The sequence below is a fragment of the Colobus angolensis genome, unplaced genomic scaffold (assembly GCF_000951035.1).
Source record: "Colobus angolensis palliatus isolate OR3802 unplaced genomic scaffold, Cang.pa_1.0 Scaffold71, whole genome shotgun sequence".
In the NCBI taxonomy this organism is placed as follows: domain Eukaryota; kingdom Metazoa; phylum Chordata; class Mammalia; order Primates; family Cercopithecidae; genus Colobus; species Colobus angolensis.
Genome location: NW_012120821.1, coordinates 9,517,069 through 9,534,698, shown reverse-complemented (window position 1 = coordinate 9,534,698; position 17,630 = coordinate 9,517,069). Strand labels below are relative to the sequence as shown.

The 17,630-nt window shown below is 53.7% G+C and overlaps 1 protein-coding gene across 3 annotated transcripts in view; it reads right to left on the bottom strand.

Moving 5' to 3' along the window:
* Positions 1 to 17,428, bottom strand: part of LHX6 (LIM homeobox 6) — a 26,205-nt gene extending 8,777 nt beyond the window's left edge. For 2 of the 3 annotated variants that reach the window (XM_011927376.1, XM_011927377.1), the window contains exons 1-8: positions 17,315 to 17,428; positions 16,422 to 16,493; positions 15,862 to 16,044; positions 15,382 to 15,503; positions 5,997 to 6,217; positions 3,180 to 3,280; positions 2,877 to 2,972; positions 2,510 to 2,684 (exon numbers count right to left, since the gene is read on the bottom strand). In XM_011927376.1, coding sequence (XP_011782766.1) covers positions 2,510 to 2,684; positions 2,877 to 2,972; positions 3,180 to 3,280; positions 5,997 to 6,217; positions 15,382 to 15,503; positions 15,862 to 16,044; positions 16,422 to 16,490 — 967 coding nt within the window. In that variant the 5' untranslated portion in view covers positions 16,491 to 16,493; positions 17,315 to 17,428. Of the gene's footprint in view, positions 1 to 2,509; positions 2,685 to 2,876; positions 2,973 to 3,179; positions 3,281 to 5,996; positions 6,218 to 10,121; positions 10,830 to 15,381; positions 15,504 to 15,861; positions 16,045 to 16,421; positions 16,494 to 17,314 lie in introns of those variants that run through there. The other variant, XM_011927378.1, reaches the window with a different exon arrangement.
* Between the last annotated feature and the right edge of the window lie 202 nt (positions 17,429 to 17,630).

The window sequence follows — 17,630 nt, the reverse complement described above, 5'->3', positions numbered from 1 at the left end:
TGTTAGCCAGGATGGTCTCGAACTCCTGACCTCGTGATCCACCCGTCTCGGCCTCCCAAAGTGCTGGGATTACAGGCTTGAGCCACCGCGCCCGGCCTGCTGGTCTCTTCTTTAGGCTTCATTCTCTTTGGTCACAGGGAAAGAGCATTGTAGAGACACTTACAACTGATATATAAACCAGGACAAGTCACTGTTCCCTTCTGAGCCACAGTTCTCCCATTTGTAGAATAAAGGAGTTACATTAAATTGGGAGTTCTTCACCTGGGGTGTTCAAGGAGTCCATATACAACTTCAGATTACTTGGAAAATGTATGTACATCTGCATTTTTCTGGGTCTGGTTCCAAAGCTTTTATCAGATTCCAAGTTCGAAGCCTCCAGGAAACTCAGTATTCTGTGACGTTAGTTAACTGCAGAGCAAACTATACAGAAAAACTCATTTTTCTGGGGTCTGGTTCTAACACTTTCATTAGCTTCCCAGCTCAAGGCTTCAGAAAATTCATAACTCCATGACTATAGTTTACCATAGAGCAAACTGCTGTGGTGACTCTTAGTCAGTCATGCAGCAAGAGGTGCAGGTGCGCACACCCCCAACCTCTTCTTCCCCAAGCTGAGTTCCACCACAAGGGAAAGTGGAGAGGGCACTTCAGCCTCTTCTCTAAGCATCAAAGACAGATCTAAGTTTGGTCAACAGAGTGTACGGATAGAGTCTTGGCGGGGACTCTGGAAGTCATGGCCCCAAGTCCAAAGGGATCATCTAGATTTCTTATTGACTTTACACCAAGTATTAGCAGTTAGCTCAGAACCCTGGTACTTATAGAGCCCCTGATCCTTGGCACCTTTAACAGGCTCTGTGCAGCCTGAATATAGTCATTGTTTAGAAAAGAAAGGGGGGACATGTCACTCCTACTGAGCAGATAGTTCAGAAATGGAACTCTATAGAGACATGGTTTCCAACTGGCAGCCTAGTGCGGAGATAGGTCTCTGCACTCCTAGTTCTGCCAACCAAAACCACTCCTACCATCACAAGAGCAGCCAATACTTATGCGGCACTTGCTGAATGTTGAACACTTTCAATTGGTTACCTCATTTGATGCTCAGAACACTGCTTTGAGATACTCTTATTATCCTCATTTTTACAGATGAGGGAATGAGCATTCAAGAAAGCTAAGAAACTCACCCACTGTCACACAGCTAGTAAATGGCAGGGCTGGGATGTGAAGCCTGGCAATCTGACACCAAAGCCCACACTTGGTCATTAAGGCATACAGGCTCCCACTAACTTACAGTGGGCCCCTGGTTTCCCCATCTATTCAAGGAGATGGTGGCCTCTGATGTTTAGAGATGCAGTCAGTAGAGTATACGGCATATGGTCAGTAAGCAGCAGTTCTCTCTCTGATTTCCCTTCTTTTCCCTGTTACATGGAGCCAGAGAAGGGAGGATTTGTGTGTGTGTGTGCATCGTAGTCATTTCTATTTTTTTGGTCATGCCCAGCATGGAGGAAACAATTGATGGGAATAACTTCAAAGGGAAAGACAAATCTGTGATAGGCACCTGCTCAGCAGCAGATGCTCTGAACACTCATTCTCCAGAAATCCCCGGGGCTCCTCCCTCACTCCTCCAGGTTCCCGCTCACAAGTCACTTCACCATGACCCGCTTGCCCCTGCATCTCCGCCACAGTGCTCCCTGCCACCGACATGCCTGCTCCCTCCCTATGATTTTATCATCTCCAGCATCTCCCACGCTGGAGTAAGCCCCAAGAGCACAGCAGCTTTGGTCTACTGTGTTCACTGTCGTATGCCAGTGTAAAGAACACAGAAGGCACTAAAGATATAGCTACTGAATGCATGAATGGTGTCTCACAACCCTGTGAGGCAGGCATTATTGACATCCCAGGTTACAGATGAGGAAACCAGGGCTCAAGGAGGTTAGGTGACCTGCCAAAGGCCTCACACCCTGGACACTCCCACCACAGTGGCCTTCTGCACCCCAAAACACACCCATGCCACGATGCTTTCTGGGCCAGGGCCTGCGTACATTCCGTTCCCCCCACTTCAGGTACCTCACTAAATCCTATCCATCCTTTCAATCTCTGCTTGCTGAGGGGCAGCCCAGCCCCTTCCCTTCCACTCCGCAGCATCTCCAGTCACTTCTATCCAGCACCTTTCCTACAGGAATCATCCCACTTAAAACGACACGCCTAGTTATTTTTCCATGCCCACCAGAACGCAGGCTCCACAGAGTAGGTACCTGGCACAGACTGGGTGCTTTGAAAGTATTTTTTTAATGGCTAAATCGCTTGCCTCTACGAAGGACTCCACTCCATCAAGGCACAGCCGAAGATTTTGCCCCTCTTCCCCAACTCCTAGATCCAAATGACTTCGGGTCCCGCTTCACCCACGAGGCTCCCCAAGGCCCCCCACCCCACGCCTCGGCCTCAGCCGCCCACGCGCTCTCCTCCGCGCCCCCTCCTCGCAGGCCCAGAGGCTCTGGGCTCTGCGGTTACTTACTCTCAATGTAGCCGTGCAGGGTGACCATGCGCGCCCGCTCGGGGCTGCTGAACGGGGTGTAGTGGATGTCATCGGACAGGGTGGAGGGAAGGCGGGAAGGGGGCGCCCCCGAGGGCGGCACTGGGTGTTGCGGCGTGTGCTTTTTATGACGCGCCCGGCAGTTTTGAAACCACACCTGGAACGACAGCCTCGGCAGCCTCAGCCTCGCTGAAAAGAGTCGGACGCGCCGCCAGGGTACCCCAGGCGGGACCGCCTCGTCGCCTCCTGGAGAAGGATGGCCACGTGCACGCACGACCCTCCGCGCCGAGCCCAGCTACGAGCTCCGGGGCGTGCCCGCGGTCCCCAGGCCCCGCCCACCCCGTCCCACCTGGATGACTCTCCGGCTGAGGCCAGTCATGTCCGCCAGCTTCTGCAGCGTCTGAGCGTCGGGGTTGTTGTCCTGCGCGAACTGTGCCTGCATAACCTGCGGGGCGGGGAGGGCGATGAAGCGCCCGCACGCGGAGACTCCGAGACCCCGGCCCAATCAGCGGCGCCAGCCCGCAGGCCACGCCCCACGCAGCTGCGGTCCCTCCCCGCCACCCGGGTCCGGGCAGAGGGGTGGAGCCAGGAGACCTTTTCGGCCCCGCCCACTTTCGGCTCCGCCCCCGCCGCCCGCAGCTTGCCACGGTACCTGCAGCTGTTCCGCGGTGAAGGACGTCCGCGCGCGCTTGGCCGGCTTGGGTTGACTGTCCTGTTCCGAGGGCACTGCCCCCTCCAACGTGAGGCCGTTCCCTGGGGGCGATAGAAGCGGCTGACCACGCGTCCCCATCTCTTCTAGTGGCAGCCTGGAAAGGACGGGGGTGGGGGGAGCTTGTCCCTGGAAGGGTCAGGAGCGGGAATTGGCTGGGAGCGGGGATCCCAGGGTCCTAGTCCCTGAGCTCAGTCTTTGGGGAAGGGGTTTCTAAGCGTCCGCTCAGTACTGGACACTTCTTACACGACTGGACCACGTCTTACAGCCCTGAGAAGAGGTGGCGTTACCTCTTTATACATGGGAGGAAACTGAGGCTCCGAGAGAAGGAAAGCCCCTGCTCTGGCCCTTTCGACTAGAAGCTGAAAGCTAGCTGACCCTAATGCCCCAAACTGGGCTCCATCCTGGCGAAACTGGGGGAAACCAAAGGCTAGAGGAAATAGGATGCAAGCAAGTAATGGAACTATGCTCCTAATTTTGTAAAAATGAGCGGAAGGAAAAAAGGTTGTAAGAATATACAACAAGGTGTTGGCAGTGGTTTACTTTCCAGGAATGTGATTATGGAAACTTTTTACTTCCAGTATTCCTGTAACTTTTGAGGTTTTTTTTTTTAAAAAAAATCATATGTTGCCTTACTTCTCTAAGGGTGAATTTTGTTAACCGGAGTATATGTTAGATATTCTCTTTCCACTCATATTACTTTTACAATCATACTAAAACACTAACTATATTCCCATTTTATTTTTAATACTTTATTGTTCTGAATATCCTCAAAGTCTCAGAAAATTTCCATAAGCACAAAGAAGAAAATAAAAATCACCAGTAATTTCAGCACTCAGAAATAACCATTGTTCACAATTTATTGTAATTTTTTAATTAGGAAAAAATTATGTTGAAGGAAAAAAGCAAACACTGTAATATACATGGAAAAAATCTGAAAAGATACACATTAAAATATGAAGGAGGCAGCATTTGGAGCAATCGTTATTTTCTTCTTTTTGCTTACCATCTTTTCTAATTTTTCTACAATGAATGTGTGTGTATGTGTGTGTGTGTGTGTGTGTGTATGTTTAAAAAGTGAAACTAGCCAATACTGAGGGCTGATCACTAAGAGAGATCAGAGGCCCCAACCTTCAAGTTCCTCAGCATGTTAAGTCTGTGGACAGGTGTGGCTGTGAGAGCTAGGATGTAATTGGCAAGGCTGTGACTACAGGTGGTCCTGGTTGGACCATGTGTGGAAGGAGCCTGTGGTCACTGTCGGACCACAGTGTGGGAAAGCTCTGACTCCTGGGTTTCCATCCCAGCTCCACTGCTGACTTGCTGACCACTGCAGATAATTTCATTGCCCACCACTGCAGATAAGCAGGCAGCAAGTGAAACCCAAGTTCACTAGATGGCCCCTTAGACCCACTTAGTCCTGATCCTGGCAGGAGAAAATGATGGCCCTGTTATGGCCATGGCCAGGAATACTCTGGCAGTCCCTGACTAGTCCCCAGGCTGGGACCTAGAAGTTGAGGCAGCGTGGTTCATACTCCTCCCCAGAGGAACTGGGATTGGGCAGACACTCGGTGGTATTAATGTCCCCCAGGAAAGTAGGCAGGGCAAGGATTGGTGTGTTGGTTTTTTAGATGGGAAGCTAAAACAGAGGCAGCAACATCCCTGAAGCCTCCTTGGCTTTATGAGATGGGATTAAGGTGCCCTAGAGCTTAGGGCCAAGGTGGTATGGTATGGTATGGTATGGTATGGTATGGTATGGTATGGTATGGTATGGTATGGTAGTTAAGAGGCTGGGCTTTGGAACTAGGCAAATCTACTAGTATATAACTTTTGGCAAATCCTGTTTCTTCTGCTGTAAAATGGGGACGTGCCACCTACTTCCTAGGGCTGTTGTAAGGATTACATAAAATAATGCCTGTTACAGAGAAGTTAGCAGCTTTCACAGACCCTAACAGGGGAATTAGAGAAAGAGTCCCTGCCTCTGCCCACAGCCAATTACTGCCCTTCCCCAGCTCCATCCCGTCTGTGTCTCGGTCCCCAGGATCCCTGAAAGACCTGAATCTTGTTCCTGGGCAATCTGGGGAATCACAGTGGCAGAGCCAGATGAGATTTAGGGATCATTCTAGTCCAGTCGCTGTCTTGCACAGATGTGGGGACTGAGGCCCAGAGAGAAAAGGAAACTTCATATGTCAACACAGTGTGTGAGAGCCTGGTCTCTGGACTCAGAAACCTGGTCCTTTCCCCTTGTAGTTAGAGACCCTGGTCCCGGATGAAAATCCCTCCTCAAACCTCTGGCTTGGAGCTGCTAGTATAGGAATTGGGAGAATGGGAGCCAAGTCATCTCTCCCGGACTGGCCCAAGCCTGGTCCTGGGCAACTGGAGGCGATGAGCCCCGGGGCCAATGAGAGCTGTCCAAACGTGGAGTAGGCTGCCCGGTTATGAGAACCATCTCTAGGGTTCATTGAGTGCCTCCGGGCCTTACAACACATCAGCTCGTCTATCTTTGGGAAGGTATTCTGTCGTTAACGCCATTTTACTGATAAGGAAACATAGTCGCAAAGGAGGGCAGTGACTTCTAACTTCCAAGCAAAAGATCGAGCCGGAAGTGCAAGATCTGTGCGCCGCCCCAGCCCTACGCTGCCTGCGGGGCTATACCCGGAAGACCCAATCTGTAGAGGAGTGTGGGTGGTTCCTGGGGTCCTGGGGTGGGGTGGGGAGGGAAAGGGCTGGGAGCAGAGGTGCCAGGCGGAGCAGGTTGGGTACCGTTCTCGGCGGCCCTCTTGAGGTTCTCAATCATGGTGTCGTAGTGGATGCGGCAGAGCACCTTCTCCTCCACCAGGCCGAACTCCTCACCAGTGGACAGCTGGCGCTTGCACGAGAAGCAGGCGAAGCAGGCCAGGTGGTAGGCGTTGCCGCGAGCTCTCCTCACCCAGTCGCTGGCGTAGATCTGTCGGCCACACCGGGCGCACTTGGTCCCAAATCGGCTGCAGGTCGAGAGGACAGGCACGGGGTGTCGAGACTCAGACAGGCCAACCTTCCTCCTTCCTTCCACCACCCAATGGCCCGCCAGCCCCTAGGCTCCTCGCCTGTAAGTCTTCAGCTCAGGCATTAGCCTTAGCTTGGACGCACCAACCCTCTACACCTAGTCCCACCTAGGAGGTGAACTGATGGGTGATTTTTATTTTATTCTTGGTGTTTTTCTGAATTTTCCAAATTTTCTATGATGGTCACTTATATTTGCATATTAATTTGTTTGTTAAAAATACCTAGTCCCACCTAGGAGGTGAACTGATGGGTGATTTTTATTTTATTCTTGGTGTTTTTCTGAATTTTCCAAATTTTCTATGATGGTCACTTATATTTGCATATTAATTTGTTTGTTAAAAATACATCACAAGTTAGAAAAAACACAATAATAGTAATAATAGGCAAGTTGTTGCCTTACCACTTGCCCAGCAAGATTCTAATTGTTTTACGTTGATTATCCCAATTAATCCTCATTTTGCAGGTGAGGAAAATGGGGACCAGAGAGGTAAAGTAACTTGCAGGAGGTCACACCGCTTGTAATGATAGGAACCCTAGCCATCCTGACTCCAGAGATGAATAGGAGCTATAGCCCCAGCTGCACAGAAGTGCAGTTTCTTAGACGAACAGACAGATAAGCACTTACTGGCTTTGTGACCCCGGGCAAACTGTTTAACTCTGAGTTATCGTTTTCCTTGTCCTGCACTGAACTAGATGACAACAGCAATGACTACTACTGTTTGTTTAGTGCTTTGCAGTTGGCTAAGTACCCAGCAAGTCCCTCTGGAGCCTGTGACAGTCTGTTAATAATACTAAACGTTAAAAAGACAAAAATAAAAATAGAAAGTCTGGATTGAATGTCTTCTTGCCCCTTAAGCCTTCCTTGATTCTACCTCTTCTCCTTCTCCCTTCTGGTTTTGTAGTCTGGCAATCTGGGTGCAGCTGCCTCCAACACCAAACTGGAAGTCCCTCCAGGAGGCAGCAGAGTCTGGTTTACTCCATCCCAGAAGTCAGCCCAGGGCCTGACCCCGGGCACCAAGGAAAGTGTTTTTTTTTTAAAGTGGATGACTCACCTATGACTCTGTCCTAACCCTGGCAGCCTGTTTCCTCCAGTACACCCTCTGTTTCAGAGAATGGTGCCACCACTCGCCCAGCTCCTGAAGCTTGAAAATCATAATCACGCACTCCTCTCTCTCCTCAACCCCTCATCCAGCCAATCATGGATGCTGTTGGTTCTGTTTCCCAAGTATCTCTGGGATCTATTTCCTTATCATCATCTCCACTGTTGCCCTCCTAGGCCAGGCTCCCATCATGCAATCCTCACTGTCAACCTCCTCCTGGGTCTCCCTGTTTCCCGTCTGGCCCCTGCCAACCCATCCTCCACAGAGCAGTCACAGCAAAGTTTCCAGCATGCACATGAAATCCTGTCTCTGCCTTGCTTACAATCCTATGGTGGCTCCACTCTATCCTCAGGATCTGGTCCAAAACCCTTGGGGTTTGCAAAACCCCAGCGACCACATCCTCTTCAGGCCCATCTCCTCCCTAACCTTCAAGATATGCCGCCCCACCATCCAGGCATGTGTCCCAGTCAGCCACAAGGGAAGGTCACTCCCAGGTCTTTATGGCTTCCTCTGAAGCACTTTCCAACCCCCAGGCCTTTGCACTGACCTACCCTCCCCCAGAGTCCCAGGGCCCCCTGCACCGCTCTCTCAGCGCTGACCACACTGGTTTGTAAATGTTTCTGGCTCTTCCCTTCCACCCCTTCCACTTTCCTAGAGTTGGGGGCCTGGGGTTGCCGGTGGGGAACCAAGAAGATTTGCCTCTGCGTCCCCAGGGCCGGTACCCCTCCACCCGGGGGAGCATTCGGAATCGTCTGTGTGTGCACGGAGGAGACAGTCCGGCAAAAACGCTCTGGTTACAGCCTGCCTGCCTTGACAAATTCAAGCAACTGTCGGTTGAAAAAAACAGCGTTGGGTTGGACTCAGTGCAGGAGCCCAGAGGCTTCTGCCAGTCTCCGCTCGCAGACTCAACCTCAACTCTACTGTCTCCGACAAGGAGCGCGAGAGGACCCTTCCGAGGGCGACGCGGTCCCCTCAGGAGGCGCTGAGCACCTTAGTCTAGTCCACCGCTCCCCTAAGCGGAGGCGGTTCCGGACCTCGGAAGCGCGGCTTCCCCAGTGGAGTGCCCAGCCCAGCTCACGGTCTCTGTTCCCCGTCCCGCCTTAAATGGGAGAGGAAACCGCTTTGCCCAACCCAGCCTACTCCCCCTACTCCCCCGAAGGGCCGACCCCGGGTTCCGCCACCGGGCTGATGGTATCCGGATTGGGAGCACTTTCTGGCCTCTGAGGGGAGGCTGGCTTCTGATTTTGTGTGCTGCAAGAGGAGGGGGAGTCCAGCTGCGCTCAGAGCCCTTACTACGGGCCGGGGTCCTGGGGCGCAACGCCTTCACTGCACCCTCTCGGTTTCGTTGCAACCCGGTGAAGTGGGGACTCTGGCATCCGGTTTTCATACGAGGAATCGAAGGTTCAGGGCTGGCGAGTGGTTTGCGGAAACTCCACAGAGTATGGGGCTGGGGTTGAGGCCCCCTCCAAAGTGCAAGAAGTACCTAGAACCTGAGGAGCAACTGGACTGGCGACGAGGAAAGCTGGAATCCCGCATGGATGAACAGAAAGCGGGGATGATCTAGCAGTGCCGCGTCCTCAGTCCGGACCGCTGATTCTGGAATCTCCAGAGCGCGGGGCCAAGGGCCCACCCGCCTGGAGAAGGCGGTGAGTGCGTCCTCAGGGAGCGGAAAGAGCCGGAGCAGGGAAGGTCATGGCCATGAGAAGCCGGGCAACAGCGGCTGAGCCTTCTGTGCGCTTGGCTCGTGGGATTCTTTCTCCTTGGCCAAGGACGAGTCAAAGACTCTCTGCGCACCGCGATCTTCCTGCCCCGCGAGTCCCCGACGCCCGAGTCCGTACTGCGCCTACACAGGTAGGTCACAGTGTCCTCATACCCTTGGTCCGAGGTAGGCGCCGCTAGTGACCTCTCAGCAACTTTCTTATGCTCCGCGTGTCACCCAAAATGCTGGAAGCTGTCCCAACTCTAGGATCCTCTTGCGCTCCTCGTGGCTCAGCCCAGTTTAAGAAATCGTCCTCGCGCTGGAACCTTGAGGTGGGGTTAGGGGGGATTATGTAGGTTTGGTTGCATTGCAGACTGCCCTGCAGCTTGTCCCCGACCCAGGACAGGAGTCACCAGCATGAAGGGCGCGAGAAGGCTTATCGATCCAGGCTCTGACAAAACGACATTCCTTCCCAGGCGGGCTGCGAGGCCGGAGCCACCGGATTCCAGAAACAGCGAAATCGGCGGCGGAGACAACGAAACTTCAAGAAAGAGATGTGCAGGAACCGCCACCAGAGCGCCAAAAGGATTAGGGGCTGTGTCTACTGCCACCCCAGCTTTACTGTGAGGTCCGGGCCTTGCGCGTCCCTGGATCCCGGCATGTGAAAGGCCTAGATGCAAAGGACCCACGGCGCTTTGGGGATGGAGAAGTGTTCGACAGATACTGCTCATCCTGGCAACTGCTAAAAGGAGTAAGGTGGGCGTCGCGCACCGCAGTGCCCCCTACCCCCTGAAAGGAGAGCAGAGATATCTGGGTACTCATGGTCTTAGGAAGGGAGCTCTGCGCCCTTGACCGAGTCAGACTCACTTTCCCAGCCTACTATGCTGGATATCTAGTAAGCGCTTGGTAATTATTTGTTGGATGAATGAGCCTCAACGAAAGAGCCCATCTGAGTTTCACCTCGACCCCTTCTTCCACTATTAAGCTACCCCTTTTCTGCACAAGGAAACCAAACCTCAGAGTGGAAACGCCAATGTTAGTTACCAAGCTATTGAGCCAAGAGGCCGAAACTCAAACGGGGGTTCACTTATTTTAGGTTCAAGACGTTCTTGAAGGCCTTAGATCCTGTGAGGCGAACAAGGTGGGTTGGAGGTGGAGCCCTAGGTATTCTCTCTGCCCCTTCCCTTCCAGGTAAACCCGTAGGGGAAGAAGCCAGGGGGGAAAGAAAAAACAAACAAACAAACAAACCAGAACCAGCAATTAAGAGGTTAAAACGACCGCTTCTCGGAGGTCCCGGCCCTGAGGCTCCTCCCCCAGCTCCCCTCTCAGTTCCCCCAACATCTGTCCCCCAACAGCTGGCCGCCGGTGGGCCGCTCTCTGCGGCGGTGGGGGGCCGCTTCCCGCTCCGAGCTTCCCCTGGGACCCTCGCTCTGCGGGAGGGGGTGGGGTTCTCCCGCTGGAGCCCCTGACAGAGCTTGGGCTCAAGGCGGAGGGCCAGAGAAGGCTGGGGGCTTGCCTGAAGTCCTTTGGGCCTAGCTAGGAAGAGGAACTTTAGCCTCCAGGGCACTCACTGAACCCCCACCCCCATAAACACGAGGGGATGCAGTTAACCCTTTACTTCCCACTCCCATTGTCAGAAGGCAGGAGGGCCATGGACCACAGTGACTTGATATTGACAAAGATGCTCCACTCACAGGCCTCTGAAGTCACTCCTGCCCCAGTGTTGCAAGATCACCCAGGAAGCCACATATCAGAAAACACGGTGGGTGTGCCAACCAAACTGGGCAGGGAATCTTAGGATCAGCAGAGAGGGGCCCCATGATGCATAGATGGGTGGCTGATATATCTCACCTATAGAAGAGTATGGGGGTGTTTAGGGGCAGGGAGGGTGGAGCCAGGCCGCTTATGTAGTCTCTACCACTTAGCTGTGTGACCTTATCTCTCAGGGTCTCAGTTCCTCAATCCCACCCCAGTGCCACCATAATGTGGGATTATGAGAGTATCATACACACAAGGTGGACCTGAGAATTAAATGAGATAAAGCAGGTAAAAGGTTAGCCCAGTTCCTGGCTTAGACAAGAACTCCATACATTCTGATGACTGGTGTCCTGTGTGACTGCAAGCAATGGCACTTTCTCAGGACATTAGTCTCCTCAACTATACAATGGGCATGATGTTCCAGCAGGCTGAGGGAGCCAGGGGGCACTGCAGATCAGGCCATGCCCTATTGTAGGGCAGCAGCTGCAGGTATGAGAAGCTGTCTGGTGCTGTGGTTGTTGGTAGCAGGGGAAATGTGAATGTCCCGGAAAGGAGCACTATTTTTCTTCCAGAATTTTCTTCCATTTTTGGAAGAAAACAGAAAGAAAAATGGTCTTAACAAAAAGGTGAAGAAATTAAGAGTCCTATCACATTTTTCTGGTGGTAATTTTTTTTCCTGCTGGGAATCTTAGGGAGTAAGGGGAGGTAGGGATCTGGTTGAACCCACAAGGGCTGGTAAGGATCCTGTTTAGAGTGTGAATTGGAGAAACTGAGACAGAGTCCAGTGGCCTGGCCAAGGACACAGAGCCGATGAGAACCAACCTCTCCCAACAATGCAAATGAGCCAGGAGCAGCACTGGACCTCCTTGTCTCCTCTATGCTTTGCAGACCCTCTCCCTGGTGAACTTGGAGTTCCTTCCTAACCTTTAATTCCCTGAGCCACCAGTGCTAGCTCTGCCAATGGAGACTGAAGGAGGGTCTATAAGATAATGTCAAGGAGGGACAAGGTGGGGGATCGAACCTAGGCGACCCTCTTTCCTGGGGAAAATACCAGAGGTTAGAGGACCATGGGATCTCCATAATTTGGGCAGAGTGCTCCAGTCCACATCCTATCAGACTCTTGATCCTGGGCTTCAGGAAACAGAAGACTAGAGAATCTCAGCATGTGACCCCTCCCTGGGCCCCAGCTCCTTAGAGGAAAATTCTGCCTCCTACACCACCATTCACACTCTCTCTAGGAAGAGCTTCCTCATAGCAGCCACCCAGAGCTTGGACTGCATTGCAGTGCAGATAATAGTTCTTGCCTGGCACTCGACCGGCTTTTTCTTTTCCTTTTTGTGGGTTTTATTATTTTTGTTACAGGTGGGGCTGCCAGGGATGGGTTATGCCTGCAGGGAGAGAAATGATCAGAAGAGCCACAATTCTACTCTCAACCCAGGGAATGTGAGCTTTTACTGCCTCCATTTTCTTAACCAGAAATCTGGTTTAATTTTGCTTTCAGGGCTCTTGTCATTGGAAAAAGATTAGTGCTCAGAACCTGCAGCCCAGAAATGGCCCAGTCATCCCTCCAGGCAGGCTCTGCTCCTCAGGCTGCGTGGGGAAATGCCATCATGGGCTTGTGCCCAGCATCCACCCTGCCAAAGATGACAATGGTGATAATCGAGGCATTCATACCAACCGCCATTTAGGGAGTCTTTATGGAGACTTCCCCCAAGAGTGGCCTCTTTGGCAGCTCTGGGAGACAGCCTTGGAAAGGGCGAACTAAGGGAAGAGAGATTTAGCAACTTGCCAAGGTCACAACTGGCCAGACTGCGCCCAGTCTCCTGCCTCTTTCCACAGTGGCTGCACATCCTACTCTCTACCCCACTGCAGTAGGAAGAGGACTCCAGAATAAGGGGAGGCTCTCAACAGTGGAGTCAGGATCCGTGTTTTGACTATTTTCAAGGTCTAGTAAAGCACAGTATCCAAGGAGGCTCAGTCCAGCATGGGCATGAGCTAAGGCTGAAGAAGCAGAAAAGAAATTTGGGCAAGTAGCAAATAAGACTGCCAAATCTATTGTTAGGAGAGCCAGGAGAGGTGTCCTGGTGGTGCCTTAGTCTATAGGAGAGGCCCAGACACCATTCTGCTGGGGTTCCCAAGCTGGCACCCTGAATTTAGTAGCTGAGGAATCCAGGAAGCCCCCAAGCATCATCTAGTATGTTTTTTTGTATGTATGTTTGTTTGTTTTTTGAGACAGAGTCTCGCTCTGTCACCCAGGTTGTAGTTCAGTGACATGATCTTGGTTCACCACAATGGCTGCCTCCCGGGTTCAAGCAATTCTCCTGCCTCAACCTCCTGAGTAGCTGGGATTACAGGCACATACCACCACACCTGGCTAATTTTTGTATTATTAGTACAGATAGGTCTCGATCTCCTGACCTTGTGATCTACCTGCCTTGGCCTCCAAAAGTGCTGGGATTACAGACGTGAGCCACGGTGTCCAGCCCATCTGGATGTTTTATACTAACTGGAGTCAGGCCTAGAGCAGGGAGGTGGCTAGACAGTGACTATAACCTCCATTTCCTGTCCTGGCCAAACCAGTAGTCAGATGGGACAGTGAGAGGAGACATCACACTCTGGTTACACACCATTAACCCCCTTCTGACTACACACACATAAACACACACACAGACACACACACACAGCCATCCAGATTCACAAATACATTCATAACACACCCTTCATCCCTCAGTGTCTGGGTGGAGGCCCTTACACAAGAATACCCCTTCAGAGGAGAGGGTGGAGTGGAATGATGGGATTTCAGAATCCCCTCACCTCACCCTCTCACCTCCAGATCCTAGTCCAGATGTAATCTTGTCCTCACTACTTTGCATACATGCACATGCACACATACACGCACACACACAGTCTCAACATTCACATACAGACACCTACTCTTGACACCCACACAGGAACTAAAAGATGAATGTTTGTCCATAAATGAACACACATGTGCTATCCACACACCCCCAACCCTTCCCAGTGATGCTTTCCCCAGCACTACTGCACAGATCCCAGACAATGCAGACACACAGGCACTCCTTGCACACTGAGTCCTAGGCCACCTGGTTGAGCTGTCCCCACCCCACCCTAGCTGCACACTCTTTCACATCCATCCCATAAAGGAAGAGTCTGTCTCTTTAACCATGCTTCCCATGGTTTCTTCAGAGTACCCTTGCCCCAAATGCTGCCAACCTCCCCCTAGACTCAAGATCTTCTCTTTCCAGATCCCTGGAGGCTCAGTGCCAGTGCACAGGAGGAGATTGTCTTCCACCATATTCCCTGATTCCCAGAGGCTCTTTCTAGGGCAGGGGTCTGGCCAGGAAGACTGAAGCCATGACGTCTTCCTATGCAAGGATAGGAAGGATGTCTGTGGGTTGAAGGGTAGTTATAGGGAAGCAGCTTTCTCCACTTTTTGAGAAAGCACTTGGAAACAAGCATCCCTCTCAGGAACAAACTCCTCATCATTCTCCTCCGATCCCATAGGCCTGGTGGTCCAAGCCTCCGGCTGGTTGATGCCTCCCACTGGGATCAGCAGACAAGGCCATGACCCTGCAGTGACCTCAACCCCATAATCAGGTCAGGTTCAGGCTTCATGGCTAGAAGTGAGACCCAGGCAAGTGGTCCAGACGCAGCAGAACAGAAGGATGCGCCAGGCTGCTGTCGGCTGCTGGGACGCGGCCTGCAGTACGCAGAGCACAGCCCGGGATAATCCCACTCAGGGCTCTGGGTGCCCGGTTCTCCCACTTCCCATCCCTGCGGCGCAAAGGCAAGGCCTAGACCCTGTAGAGGCCAAAGTTGGGCCAAAACAACAGCGAAGCTGGGACTAGAACAGGCGCCGGGGGCCCGCGCATGACCCCAGACTCGGAATGCGACACTCCAGTGACGCCGGGGAATGAGTTGAGATGGAGCTGGAGACAGAGGTTGGGGTTCAGGACGAGGCGCTTGGGTATGGGATCGGATCTGAGACTGTTGCGGGGCTGGTGCTTGGGGCTGGACCATATCCGAACCCAGAGCAGAGGCAGGGTCAGAGCCAGGGCAAGAGTCCGGAGCCCAGCTCAGCGTCCAGCCCAGCATGACTGATGTCCGAGTAGGGTTGGAGCTCCAAGCCCGAGCGCACTGGAAATGCAGCCGGACCACGGCTAGGATCCGAGTGGGTCCGCACCAGAGCTGGGGACGTCAGAGCTCCACCGAGGCGCTCGAGGTCGGAACTGGAGCCTGAGACTTAGGCAGGACCCGAGACAGAGCCAGAGACGATACTGAAACCCAATGGACCGCGAGGACCGAAGGCAGATCCGGGGCGCGAACCTGTGCAAGCACCAGCGCGCTGCCTGGAGCTCTGGGTTCGCGCCGCTGAGTGCCGGCAGGCTGGGCCAGCGCTGCGCGCCAGAAGTGCACTCGGGACGCCGGGGCTCTGGAGCTAGAGACCACATGCCGCAAAAGTGGCCTCCGAATGCGCCCGGGGCCAGCCCTCTGCGACACTGCTGGCCCGGCGGCCGCAGCCTACCTGAAGTAGTCCATCTTGCAGAAGATCTCCTTGTTCTTGATGTAGCAGCTGTTCTGCTGCCTCAGCGACGTGCGACACACGGAGCACTCGAGGCACCGCACGTGCCAGATGAGGTTGTTGACCTGGGGAGGGGGCGGGGACGGGGGTCGGCTCAGCCCAGGCCTCTTTCACGCCGGGCCCCAGCCTCCCGGGTCCCATTTGCAGTCAGAGACGCTGAAGCTCAGAAGGTGCATGCGATTCCCCTGTTTTTCTTGCGTAATACTGAGACTCAGGGAAATGGAAATAAACTCTTCCTATTTTTCAGACGGAACCCGGGGGTGCAGACAAGACCCTAAGTCTTGCCCAAAGCCTCGCAGTCGGGCAGGCGTGGAGCCAGGATTTGTAAGTAAGAGGACCTGGCGCCTGCGGTGCTTTCCTGCAGTCTCCTGTGCTACGTCCCACGCCCCAACAATATGCACTCAACACCTACCCCTGTCTCACCTTGAGCAGATACCGGTCCAGGATCTCGAGGCCGCAGCTGGAGCAGATGTTCTTGCCGGCAGACGGCACGGAGGAGGCGGCAGAGGGCGGTGAACAGACAGATGGAGTGCTGGGAGTACATGGGGAGGCCCGACCCTCGTCCTTGTCCAGAGCTCCTGCCAGGGCCTCGGCGTCAGACTGCGCCTGCGGCAGGGTAGAGGAGAGAGGAGCGCTGACCTGGGCACCCAGAGTTGGGGCTGCCTCGGAGATAAAACTGGGGCCCCCGAACACCAATTGACAACGAAATCTCCCCGGGACGATGCGCCGTAGACTGAAGGACAGGGATGGAAGGGCCTATTGGAGAGGAAGGGACGGCGCCAACTTTTAACACGCGCATTCTGGGTGCTAGGAGCGGTTAAAGCCAACATTCCCGGCCGGAAAACCGAGGCTCAGAGAGGAGCGGCGCCCGCCGGGAGTCCCCCAGAGCGTGAGCAGCGGTTCGTGGCCGGAAAGCCTGGCCAGGTCCCCAGGGCCGGGCCGCTGGAGGACTGGGCACCGCAGGCAGGGCCAAACGGACTCACCATGGCGGGCGGCGCGGTCCCTTCAAGACAGCGGGTGGTCGCTTTGCAGCCGGACCCTGGCTGGGCCATCACCTGGGGGAGGGGGGAGGGAACGCAGGCGGCGGCGGCTGCTGAACTGGCTCCGCGCAGCCTGAGCCCAGCGCCTCCCCGCGCCTGTTATATAAACCGGCGCCGAACAATGAGTCCTAACTTTGTAGTGGGCATTTAAAGCCCTTCCCCACAAAAGCGGTGTCTCTCTAATGAAGCAATTTGAATTTGGATTGGATTTTTTCCCTCTCTCTCCCCCTCTCCCTGCACTTAACCCGTGGCTCTTGAAGTAATCGCTTAGTTCCCTTGCAATCCAAGCCTCTGAGGGGGGAAAAAAAACACGCGCACACACACACAAACTACCTGCAATTAGAAATTGTCGTGAATGCCCAAGATAAGAGGTAGCCAGAGTGTCAATTCCAACTGTCAATCAGTGAGATCCATCAGGCCGCCCAAAGAATTGCAAATTTGATTTTTTAATGGTAGTAATTAAAAATCGAATTTTTTCTCTCTCCACCCACCCCTCCCCCTTCCTCGCTCCCTTCTCCTCTCGGCACAAAATGCAAAAAGGAGAAAAGAGAGAAAGAAAGAAAATAAAAAAGAGATGGGTGAGGGGCGGAGGGTGGTTAGAGAAAATAAAACCCTGAGCGCGGTGAGCACCCGCCCGCCCGCCCGCCCGCCTGACACGCGCCGCGAAATTGAAGCGGCGATATAGACACGGATTCAGGTGCCTTTCGAGGGCCAGTCGGAGGGAAACCCGGAGCAAAAAGGGAGCGAGATCGGGGGCGAAACGGGACCAAAAAGAGAAAAGAGAGGCGCTCAAGGGGAGGAAAAAGCACCCTACAGACCCTCCGCGCGCCCAGGACCGGCCCCGCGTCGGGATTCTCAGCGCTGCGCCCGCACAACCCCCGGCGCTATCAGCGCCTATTCAGACGGACAATACAGGCCTCGCCTCCTCTTGATTCGCCTGTGTCTTTACTAAATCGCTTTTTGAGAAATTCCTCCAACATTTGCATAATGTGTTCCCGCTTTCCGCGACCCCCCCGTCGCTTGCGCGCGCTCGCACACTCACAGGCACACACTCACAGGCTCAGCCTCGTACCCCTCCTTCCTGCAGCCGCCCGCCACCCGGCTCGGCCCGGCTGGGTCCCGTACCCTACCCGACCCCGACTCGGGCCGCTC